General features: G+C 39.2%; 1 protein-coding gene across 1 annotated transcript in view; it reads left to right on the top strand.

Moving 5' to 3' along the window:
- Positions 1 to 17,132, top strand: part of LOC103807829 (S-adenosylmethionine synthase) — a 17,721-nt gene extending 589 nt beyond the window's left edge. The window contains exons 2-9 of the mRNA XM_009080579.1: positions 6,473 to 6,550; positions 7,394 to 7,516; positions 9,494 to 9,606; positions 10,936 to 11,079; positions 11,722 to 11,940; positions 14,940 to 15,122; positions 15,629 to 15,762; positions 16,376 to 17,132. Coding sequence (XP_009078827.1) covers positions 6,473 to 6,550; positions 7,394 to 7,516; positions 9,494 to 9,606; positions 10,936 to 11,079; positions 11,722 to 11,940; positions 14,940 to 15,122; positions 15,629 to 15,762; positions 16,376 to 16,478 — 1,097 coding nt within the window. The 3' untranslated portion in view covers positions 16,479 to 17,132. The remainder of the gene's footprint in view (positions 1 to 6,472; positions 6,551 to 7,393; positions 7,517 to 9,493; positions 9,607 to 10,935; positions 11,080 to 11,721; positions 11,941 to 14,939; positions 15,123 to 15,628; positions 15,763 to 16,375) is intronic.
- Positions 17,133 to 25,610: the final 8,478 nt, after the last annotated feature.

Here is a 25,610-nt window from a genome sequence, read left to right as displayed (position 1 = left end):
TTCCCTATTCCTGTGGAGACACAACTGTATCTCTGACAGACTCAAGTTTCACATATGGATAAGAATGCATATCTTGCTTCTCACGTTCCATATATTTATGGGCCCCATTGAACTGTCCTGCATATATGCAATGCTCTTAAACTGCCACCCATAGCAGTATATCCCTAGAGCAGCCTAATTTAAAGCTTTTTTTCAGTGGTCCCAGCAGCTGTACGTGGCAAAGTTGCTGATTTCCACCCCCTCTCCCTCCACCCCTTTCCATCATCTGATGCAATATATGGAATTGCTTAAGCAAATAGTGGACAGTTATTTGCTAAACTTTATGTATGGTCAGCAGAGATTAGTTCAATTTTACCGAAAACAAATATTCATCCACCATAAACATGTACCTTATGTCAACATCAACTGTTCCCTCACATGAGGCCAGGGGACCATAGGCTATTTGATGTCCTGAAAAGTGTATTTGTTTTAGAAGCTGATTGGGTGTCCTGTACTTTTTGCTATAATAAGGCTTTTTCAGGTCTGTATTCATGTTATATGAGTACATCAGAAATGGATGGAATGACATAGCAGAGAATAAAATGGTCAGCAATGAAAACTTTATAGTTCTGATACTCTTCTATAATATTAACTTGTTACTGCAGATCAAATCTGTGGCTGATGCAATTGAGTCCATCTCCATCAATGTGAAGGCAGCCACATCAGGTTAAGCCAGTTGGGGTTCTTTCTGATGTAACACAATGAGAAAGTGACAGCCACGTTTTGTACTTGGGACATAGGGCCCATCTCAAATTAATACATAATTACATCCACCATCCATAGTCCTATGTAGTTTCATAGGAAAAATGGCATTATAGAATGTGGTATTTTTTAAATGATGATGTTAGTTCCAAAGATGACAGGTCACAATTTATGCTACTCTAATAAATATTTTTAATCCCCTTGAGGCATTCTCAGGGACTTGGGGAAATTTCAGAGCAGGTAGAGTTCAACTGAGTGTCCAGGTTTAGCTTTGTCCCTTGGTTTCCTTCTTTTACCACTTCACTTTTTGTCTTGTTTCTTGTTTTAGAATTTGGCCTATATTTTAGTTCTTATTCACATTCCTTTATCTATTTCTGAACCCTCTATTGGCACTCCATAGCCTTTTTTTTAAGACCCCTGAGCATTATTTTTCTCCTGTGCTGAGAAGGGCCTTGAGAAACACTGTTACCACTTCTTGTGTGTGTGTCCAACCTCTCGCTGGGCAGAGGCTGCTGAGTCTCTGGGTACAATGAGATGCAAAGTAGCAACCTGAGAGGTTTATTGTAGAGCAAGTGGAAAACTGAAATTTACCCAGATGTTTTCCAGACTGTGAAGCTTGTACTTTCTTCAACAGCCTAAATCTTCATGTAGGGTACTGAACACCCAAATGCCTATGGCAAAGGTAAGACACAGATTTTCGAGATCAAAGGAGGACAGGTTGACAGTGCGTAACTCTGTGCAGTCTTGCAAATTCTTGTTCCTGTACACAGCCCAGCAATAGGTCTCAATCATTTCAGCAATAGTTGTAGTTTCTGACAGCAAACTGATCACCCTTACATCCTGGCCAACACCCCCTTTTCACTGTCAGTGGTTTTACACAAGAGGTGTGGTCATGCCATTAGGTTTTTATCACCCAGGAAAATCTTGGCTATATCTTAAAATGGGGCCCAGTGCCTGAGGTTGTATTTGGGCTTCTGACATTATCATTAGCAATAGAATTTTATTGTGAATTTAGATTCCCTTTGTTTATACAAAATGGGTTATTTGCTTGTTCTTGATTATTTCTCTTCCGTGTGTGATAGTATAATTTTGCTAGAGGGCATTATGTGAAGTAAAGATCCTGAACCAGATCTTTGTCTGGTGGAAAGCTGAATTGTTCTGATTATATTAGCTGAGGAGCAAATGTTTAATGGATGCCTCCTTCTTAATGCACAAAGCAGGAGAAATTGCATGCTCATTTATTTGGGTATACAGAGAAATACCTTATACCTGTGCAATGCCTCGAGTTGAGTGTCATTAAGAAGCCCAAATTCCACAGAAGCAAATAATAGCTCCAATAATTAACCTACAGGTACTACCTATGCTCCCCCAAGACATTGTGGAAGACTCTTTATCCCATCTTCCCAGTCCAGACTCTTCAAAATCATTTGGGTATAACATTTGGTCCAAACTCTCTGAAGACTTTGACATGATTTATTCATTTCAATATAGTAATAAAACCACATAAATCACAGCATGGGGAAGAGAAAGATTTTTATTAGTTAGCTGTTTTTTGTCACTGCTCCATTTCACTTAGTCCAGTCGTGTCTGTCTGTGCTACACAACGAAACATCTGCTAAAAGCACCCTCAGATTTTCAGCCATATTAAAAGCATATGTTTATCTTCTAGATATTCACAGGGAAAAAAAATCATGAAAGAAAAAACCAAACCAGAAAATGCACATCTTTTCAGCAAGTTGATGCTTGCATGTCTTATATCTAAATTTATATATACTTAATGCTATACATAATACTTAAGTAAACTGTGCATTGAACAAAGAGAACAGATGTACAAGATATTTAAAGAGTATTAATTGTGTGTATCAACCAGCACTCCTCAAGAGGTTTTTAAACAGGAAAAAATGTACAGCACAATTAGCTGTTTGAAGTCTTTCTAGTGAAACATTTTGGTGGAAAGCTTAATTTTTGCTGAAATGCTCATGATATGTATCTGCCTTTCTTCACTGTTTTAGTTTTATTTTTTTACCAGAAAACCTAGAATTTCTCAGTTTGTCATATTTTGAATATAAAATTTCACATCCTAGTTTAAATTTCTTTCTCTGTTGATAGAGATAACGTATCAAAAATACAGAATCTTATTTTGATGATCAGAGGTTTTGAAGAAAACAAACCTTGCCTTTTCAAATGTTCAATGTTTGCTACATTTACTGCACCATCAAAATCAGAAGTGTGGTTGTACCTGTTTGTTGTGCTTCAAAGGATGGAGCTTTTTTGAATTAAATTGTCAGTTTTTGCTGCTGTTCATAGGTTTTCTCTGTGTGTGGTGAATCTGTGAAAATGAATTCCTGGGAAGGTCATGAGAACTTGTGTTAGACTCTTATGTATTCTAGGTTCATGTAGCAAACTTATGTCTAACTGTCTGGAAAACTGTGAAGCTCCTTCTAATTATTGGAGATAATTTTGGTTGTTTTGCTTAGACATCCCTTTTGCAGTATTTATCATATTGGATGATAATTCACTACATGAAAGTATGCATGAACTGAATTCTGAACTATTATATCATTTTTTAAAAGATGACAATGCCTCATAATAGGTGATCTATTATGCTTTCCCTGTTTCTGAAAAAGAAGGGATAAAAACCCCAAGGAAATAATGGCCAAACATATCCTCTGACATTTCTCAGCTAATAAGAGCAATGGGATGGTTGAGATGAGGAATTTAAATAACAGAATGGAGGGGGCACAAAACCTGCCAAGCATTGCTAAAAATAGAATGTCTGGCTTTATTTGGCAGCAGAGACCTTTACTAATAGGCATGCCTTTAATTTAATGCATTAATCAGCCAATCATCCTGCTAGATTTCTCTTTCCAGTCTTGGTAGATACATCTTCTCTATGTTTGGGTTTAGTTGCACTAGGACTGCTGGTAGTTGCACCAACAATCACATGTTGACATGAATTATCAAACTGATTTGCCTCAGAGTATTTTAATCTAAAGGCATGCTCTCAGCATAGTAGATGAAATGATTCTAATCTGTTATTTTAATTTATTAGACTCTCATATAGATTTTAAAGACCAGAAGGGACCTCCAATATAGAATCTGGTCTGACCTTCATACACAGGTAATTGTATTTCATGCAAGAATTCTTCAAACAACCTAGTAAATGACTGTTGAATTTCACTCATACCTCTGAAAAAGTTATCTAGTTTTCATGTAGAGATTTGAAGGAACAAGGAGTCCTGCATGCCTCTAGATGAATGGTTTCCTTGGCTCTCACCCTTTTAAAATTTTCCTTTTTGAATCTTTATCTGTGTCTTTTTAATTTTCATCTGTGAAATGTAGTTACATTATTGCCCATTAGAAAAAAAACCTTTTCATTCAGCATAGTATGTTTAGGTTCTTAGAGACTGTGATCCCAGTGCCTGTAAGAATTTTCTGCAGTAGGTTGCCTTTCCTTCAGCCTTGCAAAACTAGATTGAGTTTGATTAATAATTAAACCTGTAATTAATCTTGACTTTTCTGAATTAGGACCTATTTCTCAGTCTGTCCTAAACCTTCCCACAGCTTCTTAACATCATCTTTGGAATACCACCACCAAAATTTAGTATTTCTGTAGCATCTCACTAATTCTACTGTATGGAGATAATTTCATTTCTGTGGATGACTTTCTTCTGGGTTTTTATCACAATCTTTTCAGAGTAGCAGTTTTGTAAGACAAACTTTCCCATTTCTATAAATGTGGACTATACTTTCTGTTCATGAATGATTTTGTGTTATTTCTCTGAGAAGGAAGAAGAAAAGCTACTTTTCTACCTATCAATATCCATGAAATACTGTAGATACTAATGATGCAGTTAATGCAAAAAAAACCCCAACAACCAATCTTGTGAAAACATCCTGTTGAATCTTTACTTACTGATTTCACTGGCTACTATGGCTCATGCTCCCTTGAGATATTTCATGAAAATTATGGTTCATAAATTAATTTCAACCATAGTGTGCAAAACCAGCATAAGGTTCTTTGTACCAGATGGGTCCCATAAGAAGAAATGAGAATTAATTAATCATGTGGGATTACCTTGTACTCTTGTTGAGTGTTTTGGAAAGAATGAATACAAGATTCCTGTGTGTGCCATACAGGGAACTTAGACATATGGGACAATGTCATCTAATGCAGGTGAGATGTGCTTCATGTGGAGCAAGGACAGGATAAAGGTTGTTTGTGACATAGGAGCTCTGGGTGGTGGAAAAAAAAGATTACAAAGCACTCCCAGTCACTAGGAATTTACTGCAGGGCGTTGGACTTGCACTGAGAAGGCCATTCTAACCCCAGTTGCTCTGTTATTCCACCCATGTTATCAAAAATTGCATATTTTCATCAATAGTCTTTGCTTTTATGCTTGAAAATATGACTCTATTTCTTTATAAAGAGGAAAACTTTGAAGCAGAAATACATTTTAACCACTCCTGCCACCTTTGTCTGCAGGTTTGCTAAACAAGGTTCAGGTGGACATCTAATTAAATTGCAAGAATGGTATCTGATTCCTGTTTGGTAATAATTGCCCTAAATTTTGTAAGCCATGTACAGTTCTTGCATGGCTGAAGGTTCCAATGCAGCCCATTTGTATTTTTCTGTTAATTCTTTTGTGTTGAAGTGGTTAATATGGGAAGTAAGAGTGTCAGAATCACATTAGTTCTCCAGCCTTATTTGTCCCTCTTAGCAAAATGTACATCTTCCTCATGAAAAGAAATGTGAATTTATTTTGACTTGAGGTTAAACGTATTAAAAGCCTCTAATGACAGACTCTTAAAAAAATTGCTTTCCAACAGGTTTTGTTGCACATAGCAATGCAGGAGATTAATTTATTTTGTCACATGGCATGTTGTGGTAAAATCTAAACACAGTATGCAATACTAGAATTTTTTAAAGAACAAGAAAATTAAATTAGATGAGGAAATTTACCATTTTCATGTGGGTGCTGCCCTTTTGTGTTCATTAGAACAGCTGCATTATATTACGAAGATTCATTATTTGTCATAAAGATTACAAAAAGCAAGAAAGAAAAAGATAAAATAGAGCTGAAACCTCTGTATTTGGCATGTAATTAAAGACATGCTTTCCTCAGGTAAACTTCAGTTGGTAACTCTTACTTCTGTGTGTGGTACTCCTGCTGCTGCCTTAGATGGGTTGCAGGGCTCATTAGGCCATGGCATTGCGAGATTGCAGCAGCAGTGACAAGAAGCAAACCTGAAACAGGCACTGGACTGAGTTGTGCTTTAGCTGGATTAATCTAAACACTTCCTCAGGTTTTACCAGTGGTGTTGGTTGGGTACATTCTGACTTTCTGCTGGGGAGATGGAAGTTGTTGGAGGAACATCACTGTTCTCTTAGAATACTGCTGATGTGGAGTCCATGCTGTATTGGCTTGTGGGGTTAGAGAAGGATGGAAGTAAAACCTCTTAGCCTCTCAGGTAATTCTGTGCATAACATAACTTGTTTCACAGCTAAGTGCAGAAAACTACAGGTAAAGTTATAGTCAGTTTACACCAATAAGTTAACACTCCATTGCAGGATGCTTCATATGTGTCTCTATTTAGCTAGCTTAAATATGCTGGTTATAGGCAATAAAGGAGTTTCTTTCTGAAATATCTACTTATTCCAAGTGGTGCAAACAGTCCATGTTTTGTATGGAGTGCTATGGTTTTGAATTACAGCCTTGATGTCTTGCAGATAAAATCTGTGATCAAATCAGTGATGCTGTACTAGATGCTCATCTCAGACAGGACCCGAATGCCAAGGTTGCTTGTGGTAAGTTGTTTGCTGCTTTGCTCCAAGTCATCACACTGTCACCATTCTTTTTTTATGTTTTCAAGGAGCTAGTTCATTTCACTCTCAAGAAATGACACAAGAATTTCAGTCTTCAAGAGAAAGAGCAATGAGAAGAAACAATAAAAGTTGTTATAAAGACTGAAGCCTAAGCAGGCTGTAGAAGAGTAAGGCCATTAATCTTGTGTGCAGACTAAATTGTCATGGCAGAAACAGATTTGCTTGGTTAGGGTGGATTTTTGAAAGAATATTTGAATATTTTGTTGAATAGTTCATTTACTGTATTTAATAAAGTACTTTTTTTTCAGTCCAAGTTCCCAGTTTGATTTTTAAAATCTACTTTGAAAGACTTGTACCATCAAATCTCAGGTTATTATCACAGTTGATGTACTATGTAACTAAATCCCATCTTCATACTCTTCCTTCTGGGCTGAAGGCAAGTTTTCAAAATAGTTGATCACTGATGAGTTTTATTTAGCCTCAGGATGTATCTTAGACTACTTAAGCCTAAGTGGATTTTAAAATCACTGTTTAATGCTATATTTCACTAGAATCTGTGCATATCATTGAATCATGCTTAGCATTTTGACTTTCCCATTTGTAAACTGGAAATATTAGTCTTTTTCATTGCTTTCAGACATATGGTGAATATGAAAGGAATTTGTTACAGAAGGAGCTAATAATGCTAAAAATATGAGTAGAAAAGATTTACATTGTATATACCCAATAGATCTCTCAAAATCACCATCATCACAAACATAATCACTTGTCTTAGTGGGCTGGGTTATTCTGCTGTTGTAACCCTGTTGTCATCTCTCTTTTCAGAGACAGTGTGTAAGACAGGAATGGTGTTGCTCTGTGGGGAGATCACATCTCGTGCTATTGTGGATTATCAACGAGTTGTCCGAGATGCAATTAGACATATTGGCTATGATGATTCAGCTAAAGGTTGGTGGAAAAACTCATTAAATCCTTGAAGAGCAAGCAATAGGCAACTGCAAAACAGGTCTGTCATCAGTTCCATACATGGACTTTAGCAAGCCTGATAAAAATTGAATAGCCTGTGTGGAAGTTGCTTACATGGTGCTACATGGTACACTTCTTGGCTTTAAAGCAGTAAGTAAGAAACTATCATTTATTAGTTAAAACTGAATTAGGAGTAGGCAGACCATGGCACTGAGTGAGAATACTTAACTGTAACTTGAGCTGCAGAATCTGCCACTCCTCCAAACTTGCAAGAACTTGACTCTTGGTTTTTCATTTGCCAAGCTGATTGATGCATCTTGGTGCAAAAGTGAGAGAGAAGAAACCTAGCTCATTTCATTGTACCTTTATATTTTAATAGTGGTAGCATCTATAATTCCCAGGTGTAAATCTGGTTCTCACTGTGCAGGGTACTCTGAACAACTCCTACACTGACGAGTGTGCAGTGCAAATCCAGATTGCATGGTGTGTGCAAATGATAAAAAAGATAAAATACTCTATGCACCAGACACATTTCACTTTCTGATTTTCATGTATCTGTTTATACAATACAAATATTCCAAGTACACAGTTACAGTGAAGTGTATCTATTAAGAGCTTTTGGTTAAAAAGCTGTTAACAGCAGTCTTTAATAGCCATTGAATTTGCAAGGAGATTGTGGTGGGAGAATATTATAACAGCACAAGTGCAGGTTGCCTCCACCATCACATATCAGCAGTGCTTTCAGAAAACACTGGCAAATCTAGTAGGTGATAAATCTCCTTTTTATCCTAATTGCCAAAAATGATGAGGGGAGGTGCATTGACCCAGTGAAAAACAATTTCTAGAAGTAAAAATTGCCTAAACCAAACAATTGCAGACAGAAATATAATTTTCTTCTCTACATAGCCTACTTTAAAGAGGGTGAAGAGCATTCCAGTGGATCATATGCATATGGATGTGTATATATGTTGCACTGGCTGAATACGAATTTGGTCAGCAGCTGTCATTGCCTAAACCAAACAATTGCAGACAGAAATATAATTTTCTTCTCTACATAGCCTACTTTAAAGAGGGTGAAGAGCATTCCAGTGGATCATATGCATATGGATGTGTATATATGTTGCACTGGCTGAATATGAATTTGGTCAGCAGCTGTCAGTAGCTACAGTTCTAGGAAAGGCTGGATTTGGAGAGAAGCAAATTGCTATTAATATACCTAGGAATATGTGGAAATTTTTTACCACAATCATCTGTAAGTCTTTCAATTTCTTTTTAAATCCTTAATTTTGGTCTTTGAAGGTAATGTAAATTCCACTTCCAGATTTGCTGTAAGACTTGAATCTGTTAGTGGGTCACACAAAGTCCCATGAGAGTTTAAGGTACAGTACAGAGCTTAAGGTACACTGCTTTACATGTATTACAAATAATGTATCAGAGAGCAGAGCCATCAGTTGCTGAGATCATCATCTTCTAGGAATTTACATAGAGTGTTTCATTACTATTTGTTTGGGAGATGCTCATCATTTACCTTTTCGACTCGTTTAATGCAGTGAGTGTTTCATTACTATTTGTTTGGGAGGTGCTCATCATTTACCTTTTTGACTAGTTTTCTGCAGCTGACAATTCATAGCCTGAATTGGCTTGGCACAGGGAGCCAGTACAAGAGAAAACAGCTGTAAATAGCGATAAAGGCAACCCTAAATATCCCACCCTATCCTAAAAAAGAGTTTCAAATGTTGTATTGACAAAAAGATAAAGGCAACCCTAAATATCCCACCCCATCCTAAAAAGGGGTTTCAAATGTTGTATTGACAAAAGAAATTGCTAAAAATAGCAGTAAAGTTTTGAGTTCTGAATATGGTGTCCTTTGGAATGAAAATTTTGTCATATGGTTCCATGTTACTTCCCTTAATTGTGACAGAGAAAGATAATTCATTGCTGTTCTTTTTTTCCAAATAGGCTTTGACTACAAGACTTGTAATGTTTTAGTGGCACTGGAACAGCAGTCACCTGATATTGCCCAGGGTGTTCATCTACACAGGAATGAAGAAGATGTTGGTGCTGGTGATCAGGTAGACATAGCATCACATCTAAAACATCAAACCATTTTAGCAGAAAAAGTTTGCCTTATCTTATTGCCTGATTTTCTATGTCAAAACTGATGTCAAAATATTTCCACACTTCTATATTGGGCTACCCCAGAATAAGAAGCATATTTTTATTAAAGCAGTTGGAAGTTTTTTGAGGGCAGACTTTTGCCAGGTATTAATTTTTGCACTCCATGCAAGCCAGGAGAGCTCTGGTAGTTTGTAGTGGCTGCAGGGTCCCCTTTAGAACTCAGCAAAGGTGTTTTGCTTACTATTTCATGGTTTTGTTGTGTAGCCTTAGATTCATTAGACCATTCATCTTGCAGTCAGACTTGTTGTAAAAGATAGAAAAAACAAAGGTTCTTTTCACTTTCGTAGAGTTCTTGAGATTTTACACAGCAAAGATTAGCTGATGTTTCAACTGTTTGGCTGCAGGGTCCCCTTTAGAACTCAGCAAAGGTGTTTTGCTTACTATTTCATGGTTTTGTTGTGTAGCCTTAGATTCATTAGACCATTCATCTTGCAGTCAGACTTGTTGTAAAAGATAGAAAAAACAAAGGTTCTTTTCACTTTCGTAGAGTTCTTGAGATTTTACACAGCAAAGATTAGCTGATGTTTCAACTGTTTTAGCAACAATGAATGCAGACTTGTTGTAAAAGATAGAAAAAACAAAGGTTCTTTTCACTTTCGTAGAGTTCTTGAGATTTTACACAGCAAAGATTAGCTGATGTTTCAACTGTTTTAGCATTTGTACAATGAATGCCAGAGTACTTATAATTGAGTGAATAACAGTAGAAGCTGTGACTAGAAGCATGTGGCATTGCAATATCTGAGGCAGGTGCCTTAAATGGTATGTCCTTCCTGGAGTGTTCACATCCCATTCCAATGAAATTTCAGGTTTGAGCTTCAGTGTATGTGTGTTCATACAAAAAAGCCTCTGCAACCTTTCCCTGCTAGTGATAACACATTTCCTATGACAGAACAGACCTGAAACATTTTCTGCAGCAGATCTTTTTTTTCTGTGGAAGACCATGGTTGTTTTTTTCACAGAAACTTCTCCATTTTTTTCCAGGTTTCCAACTCAACATATAAACATTCAGGCTTTCAGTGGAAAAAAATCTAGGAACTCGGTTTGTTTCTCATTACACTGTAACACGTTGGAGCCTGACTTGAGTTTAAGCTTCTTGCACTGTAATGTAAAACAGTAGAAAGTAAACCCGAGGGCACTGTTTACTCTTTACTTCAGATGAAATCTCATTGTCTTTGGTTGTGGTGCCTTTAATAGTGATTGAAGTATATTTTCTCCTCCTGTAGGGCTTGATGTTTGGTTATGCAACAGATGAGACAGAAGAATGTATGCCTCTAACAATTATTCTTGCTCATAAACTGAATGCCAGGTTAGCAGAGCTGAGGCGTAATGGAGAACTTCCTTGGCTGAGGCCTGACTCTAAGACACAGGTAAATGCTGCTATGGATTGTCCACCTAGTCAAAAACTAAAACTTTTTCTTCCCAGAAATAATAAATATTTTTGAAGCCAACAATTGGTGTGTTCAGAGTATCAGCAAAACCTACAAGTAGCAGGTAAAGCTTTTCCACTGCTTATGATATTGGTTTTTTGACTGTTGGAAAATGGTTAACTTTTCTCAGTGCTCTTAACCAGTGAAGAGGCATTTAACCCTTCAGACCTAAGTGGTTTGTGCTCATTGAAAACGTGGCTGGAGATCCAAAGTGTATATTTTTATTTGGGGGTTCAGGCTGACATTTTCAAGATACGCTGAGAACATAAATTTCTGAGGCTTGTGAGTTTTGCTGGAAATCCCAGCCAAAAGCCACATTTTGGACAATTTTGCAGCAAGTCAGATTGTTCATATTGAGGGTTGTTTTATTCTCCTTAGCACAGCAAAAATGAAGAATGATAAAATAGGCTTCATTTCTCATACCTTGGCAACAATGTGAGCAACGATCACTATCGTGTCAGCATTGACATTTTGCTAGAGTTTTGCTTTGGGAATAGCACACGTGACATTTGGTGAATACCTATAGTACTTTCTACAGCAACTTTGATGTTTTCTTCTTCCCTCTCCCTGTTTTCTCTTCAGGTCACAGTTCAGTATATTCAGAAGAATGGAGCAGTCATCCCAGTGCGCGTTCACACCATTGTGATATCTGTCCAGCATGATGAAACCATTTCACTGGAGAACATGCGCAGAACCCTGAAGGAACGTGTGATCCAAGATGTTGTCCCTGCAAAATACTTGGATGAGAAAACTATCTATCATCTTCAGCCTAGTGGACGTTTTGTTATTGGAGGGCCTCAGGTTTGTGTTGTGCTCTTTTGGTGCCTTTATGAGCTCACCTTTCGCTGGGCGTGCGGCTTAAATGCTAAGTGTTTTGAAATGTCTGTCCTAGGGTGTAAGGAGCAAGCTGAGAAGAGGAAGTTTTACCTGCAGTTGAGAAGGGCTCAGGGTTTTACATCATATACCAAAGTAACCTTTGAGGACATGGCTGTGTCATACACATGTGGTGACTAGGCAGGCAAGTTGAGCTGAATTTTACATTGAGTGTGGAAGGTACAGCCCCGCTCTGAGTTTCCTCAAACCCTCTCAAGACTAGCATTAAGTGAGACATGCAATCTTTTCTCATGGAAAACACTTCTGACAGAGGGATGGACAAGAGAAAGTTTACTTGTCTTACAATGAACGTAGTTTTCAGGTCTTCATAGCTCTCACTGTTCTGCCTGACACCAGTAAGAGCTAAAGGTGTCCTGAAAATCAGCCCCAATAGACTTCTTCTGGTAAGAAAATAAATGTTCCTTTTACTTTATCTAGATAATGCAGGAGCTGAGATTTATAATTTGATTCTGCACTCACAGAAGTCAGATAGAACTTCCATTCGCTGTAGGATCAGCACTTTTGAGATTCAGTTTTTGAAAACAAATTCGCCATTACCAACATTTTAGTCTTCAGAACCCTTCAGAATTATCATAGCAAAATTTCAAAGCTATTACCTGAAAATAGATTCAATTTTACAACAAGTACAAATAATCACTGTTTTCCCTTTGTTGTTCTAGTTGTTCACTTCTGGGAATTTACCAGAAGTATCTCTAAGGTGCTATGGTTTTTTTTCATTAGTGCCATGGAACAGGTAGGAGGGTGTTGAGATTAATCATTATAACAATGATTCTACAAAAAAGGTATTTTTGTGCAGTTGAATTGGTTGTATCACTGTAATGTTGTGTATCATTGACATCCTAGCCTATGGACAAATGGAGAGTCAAACAGGAGCTTTAACCTGAAGTGTATAAACCAATGCAGCAATCATAGCTACATACAAAAAGAAGGCTACATACATGGAAACTTTTATGTGTGCAGTGAACTGTACCCATTAAAAATGTAAATCTTTCAGATGTGTACTGAACTGCATCCATTTTAAAGTGTAATATAATTACGTATGATAAGCCAACCAGGAATACTCTGTCTCCTCTTGTGCTGGAGCTCTATTGCATATGTTTGCCCATCCAAACACAGGCACGTCAAAGTGTCTGTTTACAGCTTTTTAAACCTGGGCTAAGTCTATTTAGTATGGGTCAATCTGCCTGTGTCCATGACCTTACAACTCTTATCTCCACTTGTGCAATTTACAACAGCATTGCAGCAAACAGAAAAGAACTATTTCTTTTCCTGTCTTTAACATCTCGAACTTTCTGGTTACTTTTCAGGAGAGTGTTGCTCAGTTTTATTTTTCACAAGGCTAGCTATAGAAAGCTGTTTTAAACTCCAGTTCAGTTCATCTGACGAAGACACATATATTTATATTTCACTTGGGATTTTCACCTTATGTTTTTGAGTGCAGTGGTACCTTGAATTCTGGCTATGGCAAAATTTGTAGTTTTGCTGCTGTCACTGTTTTCCCAAGAGCAGTACCTGCTGGTGTGGTGAGGACATTACAGTTCATTGTATTAATGACTTCCACACACTTTTCAGGTGCATTTGTGCCTGTTCAGCATCTTTGAAATGAGGGGTGGGGTTTTTTCCCTTTCACCTGTCCATTTATTTTTCTTCCTCTCAGTTCTGCAGTGAAGTCATGGTGGCACACAATGTGTTCTCATTGCAACTGTCTGTGCAATCAAAAATTAAGGTTTGAATCAAGCAGAATAATCTGAGGATGGTATCCTTTAGACAAGCTTAGCTACCTGAAATTCAGATTTGCATCTTGCTTCTTTCTAACCAGAGTGGAACAAACAGTGCCAAAGGTTTTTGTCTGTGTATATGCACAGGCTTCCTAAGCAAAACTTTGAGTCTCCACTTGTGTTTGCCATGCAAACATTCCAGTAGTTGAATTTTAATGACAAAGAATTTCAAATCTGCCTGGGCAGGTGGTGACTGAATTTCAAACTGTAACATGTTTCGGTTCACAAGAAAGCTTAAGGTTTTAGTAAATTGTGGAGGTTAGACAGTTAGTCAGGTGATGATCAGCTAATCCAGATCAAATGAAAATGTTAAGTGTTTGTGAGGAGCAGTCAGGATAGCTGTGTAGATAGCTAGAGGGTTATCTGCACTTCCTTATTTAATATTTTATAATATTCCTCGATAAGTATCTGTCCTTAAAAAGAAGTAACCTTCTTTCTCAAAAACTGCCTAGTACTCTGTACCTGTTGTGTACAGTTTAAATCAGACTAAAATATTTTGGAGTTGGAAATGTGGTTTTAAATACAAATTTATATGACAGTGTTTGATACTGCAATGGAAGTGCTAGGTGCCAGCATCCATGTAAGGATGTACAAGGTACCACTGACATACCTTTTGATGGTAAATATGAAATAAACCTCATCTACTATTTAACATTGACACAACTTCAGATTTTGACCAAAAGATATGAAAACCTGGTTGTTAGCTGGTTGGTTTTTCATTTTTTTAAACAGTGTGAAATCTCTCAGTGGTTTCTATATGGCACATAGTGTTTTAGCAATATTCTGTAATCAGTTTGGATATGATAGGTAGGTCATTTCTAAACCAAAGTCTCCATATTGTCAGGAGTATTTACTTTTAAAACAGGGAGTGCCATCTGGGTGTAAAACTGTTTGTTTGATTACCAAACAAATTCATGGCTGGCTTGTCTTGTGAATCTGGCTTTCAAGAGCACTTACAGCCACTGTTGTAGCTTGGTGAGACAAATTTATTCCTTTAGCTGCCCCACAGCAATCCCTGTGTGGTGAACTTACTTACACATTGTTGTAATCTTCTGAAGGATGCATAGCTTTGTTTGAGACTTAGAGTAGAATGGATTGTAAAATGGGCAAATTCTTTCATTGATTCAGGGTGATGCTGGTGTTACTGGGCGAAAGATCATTGTGGATACGTATGGTGGCTGGGGAGCACATGGAGGTGGTGCCTTTTCTGGCAAAGACTATACCAAGGTGGACCGATCGGCTGCGTACGCAGCCCGTTGGGTGGCCAAGTCTCTTGTGAAAGCTGGGCTCTGTCGCCGTGTCCTAGTTCAGGTATGTTTTCCTAAGAATGTTGCTTTGTTCAGAAAGTTTTTTTTCTTTTCAGATTAAATTTGAATACACATTGTACAGGACACCATAGTAGAAGTGGTCTTGGTGATGGCTTGGGGTTGAAGAAAGGAAGATTTGATGTACTTGGTTCAAGACCACTGCAATATCACTACTAGCCTTTCAGCTTGTTGAAGCTGGAACTTTTCATTTAGCTTTCATTTTATTGTCTGTTTTTCTGGACATTTATTGAGCCCTCAACCCTCTGACAATTACTGTAGTGGAAATGAGCATAGGGTGACTGGATAATGGGGAAGAAAGTTATCCAGAGACCTCAGCATTTCAAAGTATTCTTTTTGTTTTCTACAAATACAGATTGTTCAAACATGAGATGTGAAAGAGAGGCCTTAGTTTTCATAAGCTGATTCATAAATGCATGCTTTCTTCTGCTGCATACTGTTGTCCCCTTAGGTACTGTGTTTATTGGCTAACTATGGTGCCTTTTTCCACAGGTTTCTTATGCCATTGGGGTTGCTCATCCACTGTCCATTTCACTGTTCACTTATGGATCTTCCCAAAAAACAGAGAAAGAGCTGCTTGACATTGTGCATAAAAACTTTGATCTTCGGCCTGGAGTCATTGTCAGGTATAGAACCACAAAAAAAGGAAAATGTCTTGTTAGTCACATCCTAGAAGTGATTTCTTGCAAAACTGTTAACTGTTACACTGTAAGACTCAGCCTCCTGACCTAGCATGGGATTGTTTCATGCTGTACAAAAGAGACTTTCATTCTGTCAGTCTTCACAGTTGATACTTTGTATTGTTCTACCAGTGTACCATATCTTTTAAGATAACAGATATATTTTTCAAGTTTCATACGAAGCATATATTTTCAGCATTCCATAGTACATGGAATTCAAATAAAACAGCTATTGTATTCTATGACTTTTTAAGTTACTTTGCTGTAAAAAAAAAAAAAGGTATGTTTTGTGCTACAAAAGGAATTGAGGGTTATTTCATCTTTTCTGTTAAAATTAATAATTCTCAATAATAAGACCTTTTCCTCTAGCCCTGAAATGCTTGACATTTGTGTTGTCACTTTTATTGTCTCCATTGGATATATTTACTGGTATGCTTGCATCTCCAGAATATGCTTGCTTGACTAAGGGCATGAAGTGGATATCAATATCAGGATTTTAATGGTAGTTATCATGAAGTATCTTATGAAAAATTTTCTTGTCTTTTTATTATATACACAGGGATTTAGATCTGAAGAAGCCTGTTTACCAGAAGACTGCATGTTATGGTCACTTTGGAAGGAAGGAATTCTCATGGGAAGTGCCTAAAAAACTTGTGTTTTGACATTAGCAGTCACCTTTTGAAAACAGAAAGCAATTGAAGTCCACTAATTATGAGGATGCTTCTGAAAATCAAATTTGACAGCTTTGTACTCAACCAAAGGAATTTCAGATTTTAAATGGAAAGAAAGTAAACTATATTTTCTTGGAAATTGATTTTTTTTAACCCTCAGTGTCTTTCATCATCTAAGATACAATGGACAGAGTCTGGTTTTTAATCAGCATAAGGCAACAAAATACAGTTTACTTTTAACTGCTGCTCTGTTGGTTCTTTTGATAAAGGTGAAGTATGACTCAGGTACTCAAACCAATAGCTGAACCTCAAACCTTTGATGGGCAAAGGTGAAGACAACTTTCCCAACTCTGACTAAGGATCAGCAGATCTCTTGCTTCTAATTAGACAATGGGAAATTCTGGGGTCCAATTTCCTTACTGGAGTTAGCATTGCATACAGCTGGGGGTTGCTTTAATGGGAAAAAGCTGAATATCACATAACTATATCTCAGCCTCTTTTGTAGAAGATGTTAACATACATGTAATATTTAAATCACCTTCACTGTATGTGCTGTTACTGTTGTGTTTCAATTACCTGTGGTTTTGAAACAGAGGTGTTCTCCTATGAAATAACAATCGTAGAATAAAATGCTTTTTCCTACCATTTATGTAAAGGTGTCTCTTTTTCTGTCTTGTTTTCTGTGTCCATCTCAACTCAGGCTCTTACACTCTTGCAGGATTTTAATTTACCAACATGAATGTTATTAGATTTTGGAATCGTGACATGAATTTGTCTTTTTACACATGCAATCACTGTTAGTCCTTCTGATTAATTTGTGATACTTGGTGAAAAAGTACTCTGGTATGGAAGCAAAACTCAAATGTATTCCGTTTTGGATGTGGTCCCAGAATTTTGGCAGTGGGCTCTTGGACAGGTTTGAAATAGCTTTCCACTTGGACAGAAAGTCCATAGCCCCAGGGTTTAAGCTGCAGATGATAGACTACTCAGTAAAGAATAAGGGCAGGAGTACTTCCCTTTTGTGGCACATCTGGTTTTGCAGCAATCCTCAAGTGTATTCAGTTTTGGAGGTGGTCCCAGAATTTTGGCAGTGGGTGGGTGAACAGGTTTGAAAGAGCTTTCCACCTGGAAGGAAAGCCTGTAGCCCCAGTGCTTCAGGTACAGATGATAGCCTGATGAGTAAGGAATAAGGGCAGGAATACCTTTCTGCCCTGGCACCTCTGGTGTGGGAGTAATCCTCAAACATAATCAGTTTTAGAGGTGGTCCCAGAATTTTGGCAGTGCTCCCTTGGACATGTTTGAAATAGCTTTCCACTGGAAGGAAAGCCTCTAGCCCCTGTGCTTCAGGTGCAGATGATAGGATGCCCAGTAAGGAGTATGGGCAGGAATACCTTTCTGTCCTGGCACCTCTGGTGTGGAAGCAGTCCTCAAACATATTCAGCTTTGGAGGAGGTCTCAGAACTTCAATTTCATACTCCTGAAAGCATTTGAAAGTGCTTTCCACTTGGAAGGAAAGCCCATAGCCACAGGGTTTAAGGTGCAGATGATAGGATGACCAGTAAGGAATAAGGGCAGAAGTATCTGCTTTTTGTGGCACCTCTAGATTTGAAGCAATCCTCAAACATACTCAGTTTTGGAGGTGGTCCTGGAATTTTGGCAGTGGGTGGGTGAACAAGTTTGAAAGAGCTTTCCACTTGAAAGGAAAGCCCTTAAGCTTCAGGTGCAGAGGATAAACTGGCCAGTAAGGAGTTAGGGCAAGGACACATTTCTGTGCTGGCACATCTGTGTGGGAGCAATCCTCATACATATTCAGTTTTGGAGAGGGGCTTAGAATTTCAGTTTCAGGGCTTGGAATGTTGTAGATCACAGGCTCAAAACTTAAAACATCCAGCAGCTGCTCCAACAAAAAGGTCTAAAACCAAAGGCCTAGCACTGGCATTCTCTTTCATCTTGCAGCCTGTAAACTGCACATGAACTCCTATGCTTGGAACATTCCTTCTCAGCTCTGGGGCCTTTCAAACTGGTGTCTGGCCCTGTCACACTGGGTTCTGGGATGCTCAAGCTGGCATCTGCTGCCTCCAAACTGGGATTTGATCCCCCAAATTGGGGCTAGCTCTACAGACTGGTGTCTGGGCCTGCAAACTGGGATCTGGGACCCTCAAACTGGGCTCTGGAGCCTTTCAGACTGGGTTCTGGACCTATCAAACTGGGATCAGAGTCTCCCAGACTGGGATCTGAGGCCACTTCACTGGGGCTTGGAATCTCAACCTGGGTTCTGAGACCTGCAAACTAGGTCTGAGACCTTCTAAACTGACATCTGAGATCTCCAAACTGGTGTCTGTTCCCCCAAACTGGGACTTGAGCCCTGCAAACTGGGAAGTGCTTCCCCCAAACTGCGATCTGGGACCCCCAAACTAGATTCTCAACTTGCAAACTGGGATTTGGGACCCTCAAATTTGGCTCTGTGGCTTTCAAAGTGTTGTCTGACCCTGTCATACTGGGATGTGGGAACCTCAAACAAATTTTTTTTGTCACTCAGGTTTGTGCTATAGGGTATTCCTTCATAATTTTTGCTGCCACATGTTATGGTTTTTGCATGTCTTTCTATGTTTGATGTAATTTTGGAATAAAATTCAGTGCATGGGTGTAATTGCGAAACTTCACCAAGTTTACGTATTACGAGGTTAAAATGTGGATACATGCCCTGTCAGCAGCCTCTCACTGAAGTGCTGGCTGCACCCTATATTGTCCTAAGCAGTGGTAAATTTTATTTTTGCAAAGGACTGTGGATTAATCACAGGTTTGTTTAAACTGGGAGGGTGTCAGATCACAATTATTGTACGTGATCAGTTTTGTTTGTCAGCAGGGAACAAGGATGAACTTAATCCTGCAAACTATGGCCCTCGAGAGTCACTAGCTTTGTGGTTCAGCCAGCATCCTGTTACATCTTCTACACTGGAGAAATGCTGCCACCCTGTGTTTATCTCTTAGCTAAATGTCTTTGTACAGTACAGTACCTCCCAAACAGACACTGTGGTGGAAAAAGAGTGCCTGACTGTGATGATCATTAAAGAAAAGCTGCCATTTAGTCCCTTCAAGCATGTCACAAACACAATTTCTAGCTGGTCAATCCAGAGATTGCTCCACCTTATTAATTATGCCAATGTGCTGTATGTACTGTGAAAGTTACATGAACAAACAGCAGGTTTATGTGTAGCTTCTGATCACCTGAGGACTCATGGACTTAATTGATGGCCCTCGTTGGACACCTGGGTACATTTTGGCAGGAAAATATCTTTAAGAGCAGATGCATCTTAAGTAATGTGTTGGCCATGATTTCCCAGAGACTATTTTGCCAGCTGCATATTGCTCATCTTCCAAGGAGAGAGAAAGACTGTTGTGTGTGTCAGCCTCAGAAATGTAAACTGTTTGGAGCCAGATCTTATTGATCTGCACAGGAACATAAGCTCAGAAATGTAAACTGTTTGGAGCCAGGTCCTATTGATCTACATGGGAACATACACCTTGACCTTCATTATTGAAGACTTGTTTTGCTAATTAACTTTTACCTATCAGTAATGTAGACAAAGGCATTTTACTAACAATAAGGAAGTTGCCATTATGCTTTCACAGAACTGTTTTGTGGAAATGTTACAGTCCTACATGTAGCTGTTCATCACATGACCCCAAGATGGTGTCCCATTCCAAATTAGGAGTGGAAGAGGTTACAGTGATTCCTGTGACAAATGGTGACACAAAAGAGGTCAGTGTCACTGTAAGTGCCAGTTTTATTAACAGCTGAGAATGAATCCTAGCAAGTGCCAGGACAGGGATAGTTTAGAAAGAGAAAGTGGAAAAGATAAGCAAAAGTGTTTGCAAAAGAGTTTGCAAAAGAAAAGTTACCACCATGGAGTCCTGCAGTGTCCTGCAGATCTGATTATTGCTTGATGGGGGAAGCTTCCAGCAAAAAAATTGGTCTGCTTGCTATTTATTATTTTTGCCCCATCTCATCTCTAGAATTTTCCACCTCTTTCTTCCAATCAGTCCTGGCAGTTTTGCCATGCTTATTAATGCCAAAGCAGAGTCCTGTCTTCTGGTTATGCAACCAGATGTGTGCTGTGTTGGCTTCAGAGGGGATCTCAGTGAGAATCGTCCTCCATTGAGAATCTTCATCACTTTATCTATTTTTGACCCTGTCTCTGGTTCATGTGTCCTTGCTGTGGTGGTCATGCAGTGAAACCACAAGCAGCCAATGTGTCAAAAAATCAGATGCCAGTGACAGCTAGCCTCCTAGCTGAGACAATTTGAGAGTTTGGATCAGAGTCTCACAGATGGCATAAGAAGACACTTCTTTGTTAATGCACTCAAGACTTTGCCATTGGCTTCATTTCTTCAGGATCTCCTGGACATAATCTCTTACACTACAACCAGCAGAAGCAAGTTATTGGAAAACTAGTAAGTGCTGTATAAACAAATATGTTGCATAACATACCATGGAAGCAGGATGTCCACATCTCAACAAAAAGCAAACAGCTGCAGCCAAAAGGAACAGTTCTGCTCTGGTGGTGACAATAATAACCATTTAAGGTTTGTTCAAGAGGAAGGGTGTGTGAGTGTTTGTGTGTTTCTAGCTGGTTGGTGGGCAGGTGAGGTTGGCTGGAGGCTTGGCAGTATGTATGGGGGAGAGACAAGATGTGAAAGGCCATGAATCTGTACCCTGCATTTTACAGATGGAGTCAGGCACACCCCTAGCACGTTAGCAGTAACTGGATAATTTGGATTAATCTGCTAGTAAATACATAGTTCAAATGATTGAACTGTTGTGGCAATTTTGCTAGCTATTCAGCTTTTCCCATAAATCAATGTAAGAATATCAATTCATGCTTCCATTACAAAAAACCCGCAAATGACTCCCCCAAAAAACCCAAAACCAAAACCAAAAACCCAACAAAAACCCAACAAAAACAAGCAAACAAAAAACCCCAAATGCAAAACTACAAATAAATGAACTACTAAGGAAACTTTCCTGTCTGACCATCCAGAAGCCACTCCAGCAGTCACACATGCACCACCTGACTGAGAACCAAAGCCTGTGTTCAGTGGGAGGCTCCAGTGAGTTGATCAGTACCCAGCTAGTCTCCTCATACTCACTGTACTCACACAGTCAGACCAACTGTCACCAACTAGTGTCACCTAGCATTACCAAATGGGACCAAAAATCCTTATCCAACACCAATTTGACATGAATAAGCAAATACTCCTCTTTATTCACCATGCTGGGAACACAGGGGATGGCTCCTCCAAATGTGTTCCGCATGCAACAAAATTTGTGTAGTTTATATACCTCTTGTTACGTAAGTTCATTCTTCAATTTATCCTTTACAGTGACTGGTTCTATTGTTTATAGAACTTTATTTTAAGGTGATCATTGGTCAGTTCTACTTATCTATTGACTGGAACCCTTGGTACCCAGACCAAGATGGGATGGGCAGAGGGGGTTTCCAAGCAGCATATCAAAACATATGTCACTTCTTGGGGAGGTATCTACGGTTGCTTACACAAAACACTGCATTCCAAACAATCCTATATTCTACATTTCACAGCATCTTCAATAAACTATATTCTACTTTTATTTTGTAGCTTTTAATCACAGCTATGATATCTTTAGTTTCAATGATCTTGCTTATATGATTAACTCTTGACTATTTACAATAGTGTTCACAAAATGAGATTCATTACCTGGTGTGCAACAAGCCAATAATTGCATACTCATGAGAGATACTGATTATTTATGTCAGAGGTGCACAAGCCTGGGTGCTTGGTGGTATTCCACAAATCAAGCACATGCCACCAGATTTTCTGTACCATTATTCATACACAGAGGTTCAGAGTTAGGAAATTCCCAAGCACAGGCCATCTATTATGATTAGTTAGCAATTTCCATACAAGTTATATAATCCCATCTAACTTCTATGCATGGTCAGGGGAAGAGTCTTCAAATGGGCAGGGGGTCTTTTGACCTGTAGGCATGATTTTTAATAATATAATGAATATAGTTCAGCTACAGGATACACGAACCTTGAGTCTTTTGCCAAGTTAGCAATATTTAGACAGACATGCATGAACATCTTGATTTACTACAACCTTAAAACTTGTTATTTCCAGGATGTTCTTGACTAAGGGATGTTAACTGCTGCCGGTTCCACTAATTAGGTCTCCTTTCTTGCTGATTAGGCTTGAAAGTATACAAAGATCTTGCATCAAAGAACATCCTGACTTAAGATAATTTTGGCATATTCCATAGTTTGCAACAATAGCAGAGTCTCAGGTGGCTGGATCCTTAAAATATTTCAATCATGGTACATAACAGCTGGGACTGGTGCCTCCAAGGAGGGACCCCGAATAAAGGAACCCATTACAGTCTATGTGCACCAAAGTTTGGGGTCCTTGGCTCCTGCTGTGTCTCTGTGTCAGCTCACCTGGCTGTGGGACAGGACCCTCTGCTCTTTGTTCTGCAAAGGGCCGAGAGTTCACGGGCTCTTGTCTGTGGCTCTGCCACCCAGAGCTCAATCTGCACCTTGCACTGCAGCTACACAGAGCTCCCTACCCTGAATGTACTCCTCAACAAACACTGCAGCTGCATTTGTAATGTTCACACAGAGAGCAGGAGTGCTGTTGACGATACAGTATACACACAGAAAGCAGGTTCATGTTCTCGGACTTCTTTTTTTTTTCTCTTTTTTCTTTTCCGCTGCTATTTTTGCTTTATTTTATCTGTATTTAATAACCCAGAAGCTGGAAACTGGAAACCATAACTTGCTCTCCTTACCAAGTAGCTAAACTCCGGATGCTACAGGATACAGAGCATATTCCCTTGTTTAAATCAGTCATCATTTGAAGTTTTGAACTTTCTCTTGAAGCACGAGACGCAAGACAGAGCTTTGTAGCTAAGGCATTCTTGCATCTTCTATATGAATATGTGTGTGTGAGAGAGAAGGACAGACAAACAGACAGATGGGGAGGTGGAGAGAGAGCAAAACCATGCAAGAATGTGCGTACACTAAACATGTTTACAGTAAACCAGTTGGTTTGAAAATTTCCCAGTTGATTTGGCAACAGCAGAGAAGCCAGTCCTCCTCAGTACCCTGATGAGAATGTCCCCATGCCCTCCTGAAACAGTCTTGGCAAGCATTCCTTGGGTGTCCTGGCAAGCTGGGCAATATGTACATCCCCCTAATCCCTTACTACAGCTTTGCCTCTGAGCAAGGCTCTCTGTTAACAGACAGCAACCCACACAGCTTTGTGCTGACTCCAGTGCTTTCACTCTTAGGCACCACAAGCAACAAGTAATTAGCCCTTGGTCTCCTGCAGGAAAAAAAAAAAGTTGTTCAGCTCCTGCCCACTCTGGAAAACACTGTTTTTTCTAACTTTAACAGTGGCTCTTGCAGGTAAGATATTGCCATGTTTGAATGTGACTGGCAATTATTTAAAGAGTGTCTTAGAGGATTGAAGGACTTGTCTCGGGCCTGCAGCCCTGGGTGGCCACAAAACAGGCATTCAGTTTGTTTGCATCTGAGCCCTGATCACCTCAGGTATACAAGGTAGCACTAGGACTGCAGGACATTGGCACAATTTGGGGTTTGTTCATGTGTCAGGGGGCATTATTACCTAGCTATGTACCTGCTTCTGTTTGTCTTTTAGATTTTACTGAAATTAGAGTTTTGCCAGTCCATGGGAATGCAGAAGTGCAGCCACAGATGATGCTAGCTCTGCACACACCTCCTGTGCTGGTGAGCTTACACTGTGTCTGCCTGTGCTGGCTGGGCAGACCTGACTCATGCATTGCCTTGGCAATGTACAGAGTACATGCTAGGGAGGGGACCATGCAAGAGCAGAAAATATTAATGTTATTTGACTTGCCATTTCTTTGGTCCTGCTACTGGTGGTCCAAAAAATATCCCTGCAGATAGTTTCCAGTTTTGCTTTGCTCGGTAGATATAAAGTGGCTTGAAGGAAAACAGTGTAACTAGATAAATAACAACGATTCTTGGGGGTGATTCTTGGGGATGTCCTGTGCAGGGGTCTGTGAGATGCCAGAATATAAGTATAACAAACCAATGCATTGTATAGAAAGAAGATAAATACAGTTCTTTACAAAGGCATGTTTTCCTATGTAGAGGAAAAAAACACCCAAAACATACCAGTCCTCTTCTTGAGCTCAATATGATGGAAAAACCCTAACTACAGTTTTCAAAAAACCAACCAACAACAACAAAAAAACACCTACCAGATTTCTTCCCAAAATATTGAGGGGAAATTAGTGTTACTTAAAGCTATCCAGCTTTCAGGATGGTTCTTGTTCTGAAAAAAACCCCCACCAAAACACAAAATAACCCAAACAACAACAACAACAGCAACAAAACAAACAAAAAACCAAAACCAAAACAAAACCAAAAACAAAAAAGGAAAAAGACCCAAACCAAAAACCCCACCAACTTTTTGACTATTTCCATAAAATAATTTCAAGGCTCCAAGGTCTTTCCTCTTCAACCGAGACTTTTTCTCCCCTAACTCCCCAGAAATATTCAAAATGATTTCTTGAAATGATTGCCGAAGGTGACAAAGCTTCAATCAATTCTTTGTCTAGACACTGCAAGAAACACTTGATCTCCTGTTCAAGAGCAGTGTGAGGCCCCTCCTGAACTGACACTCCCCTTTTCTAGGTGTTGAACAAAGTGGCAGTGGAGAAGCACTAAGAAAATTTTTTTCTACCTACAGTCAGAGTCAACCAAATGTCTACAGTTCTCGGGGGGGACACGGGAGGAATAAGATAAAAGGCATCTCAGTGACAGAAAACACAGGTGCTTAACCACTGGGCTGGCAGGGACTGGGGAGGCACAACAGCAAGAGCATGAGAGTTCCTGCCTACCAGCCACTGGTGCCTAGCAACAGCACAGAGACACAGGAGCAGCAGGGCCTGCTCTGCCCTCCAGCAAGAGCCTCTTTGAGTCTGGGAGCCAGCATGCCAGCCATATTTTTGCAAGAAATATTTGGATAGTTTTGGCCACAATAGTACTGAATGTCAGAGCTGTGAACGCAAATGTCACTTTGAACCACCTCTAA

The sequence above is a fragment of the Acanthisitta chloris genome, unplaced genomic scaffold (assembly GCF_000695815.1).
Source record: "Acanthisitta chloris isolate BGI_N310 unplaced genomic scaffold, ASM69581v1 scaffold4478, whole genome shotgun sequence".
In the NCBI taxonomy this organism is placed as follows: Eukaryota; Metazoa; Chordata; class Aves; order Passeriformes; family Acanthisittidae; genus Acanthisitta; species Acanthisitta chloris.
The sequence above is the reverse complement of the archived record's forward strand: the minus strand, read 5'-3'. Positions and strand labels throughout refer to the sequence as shown.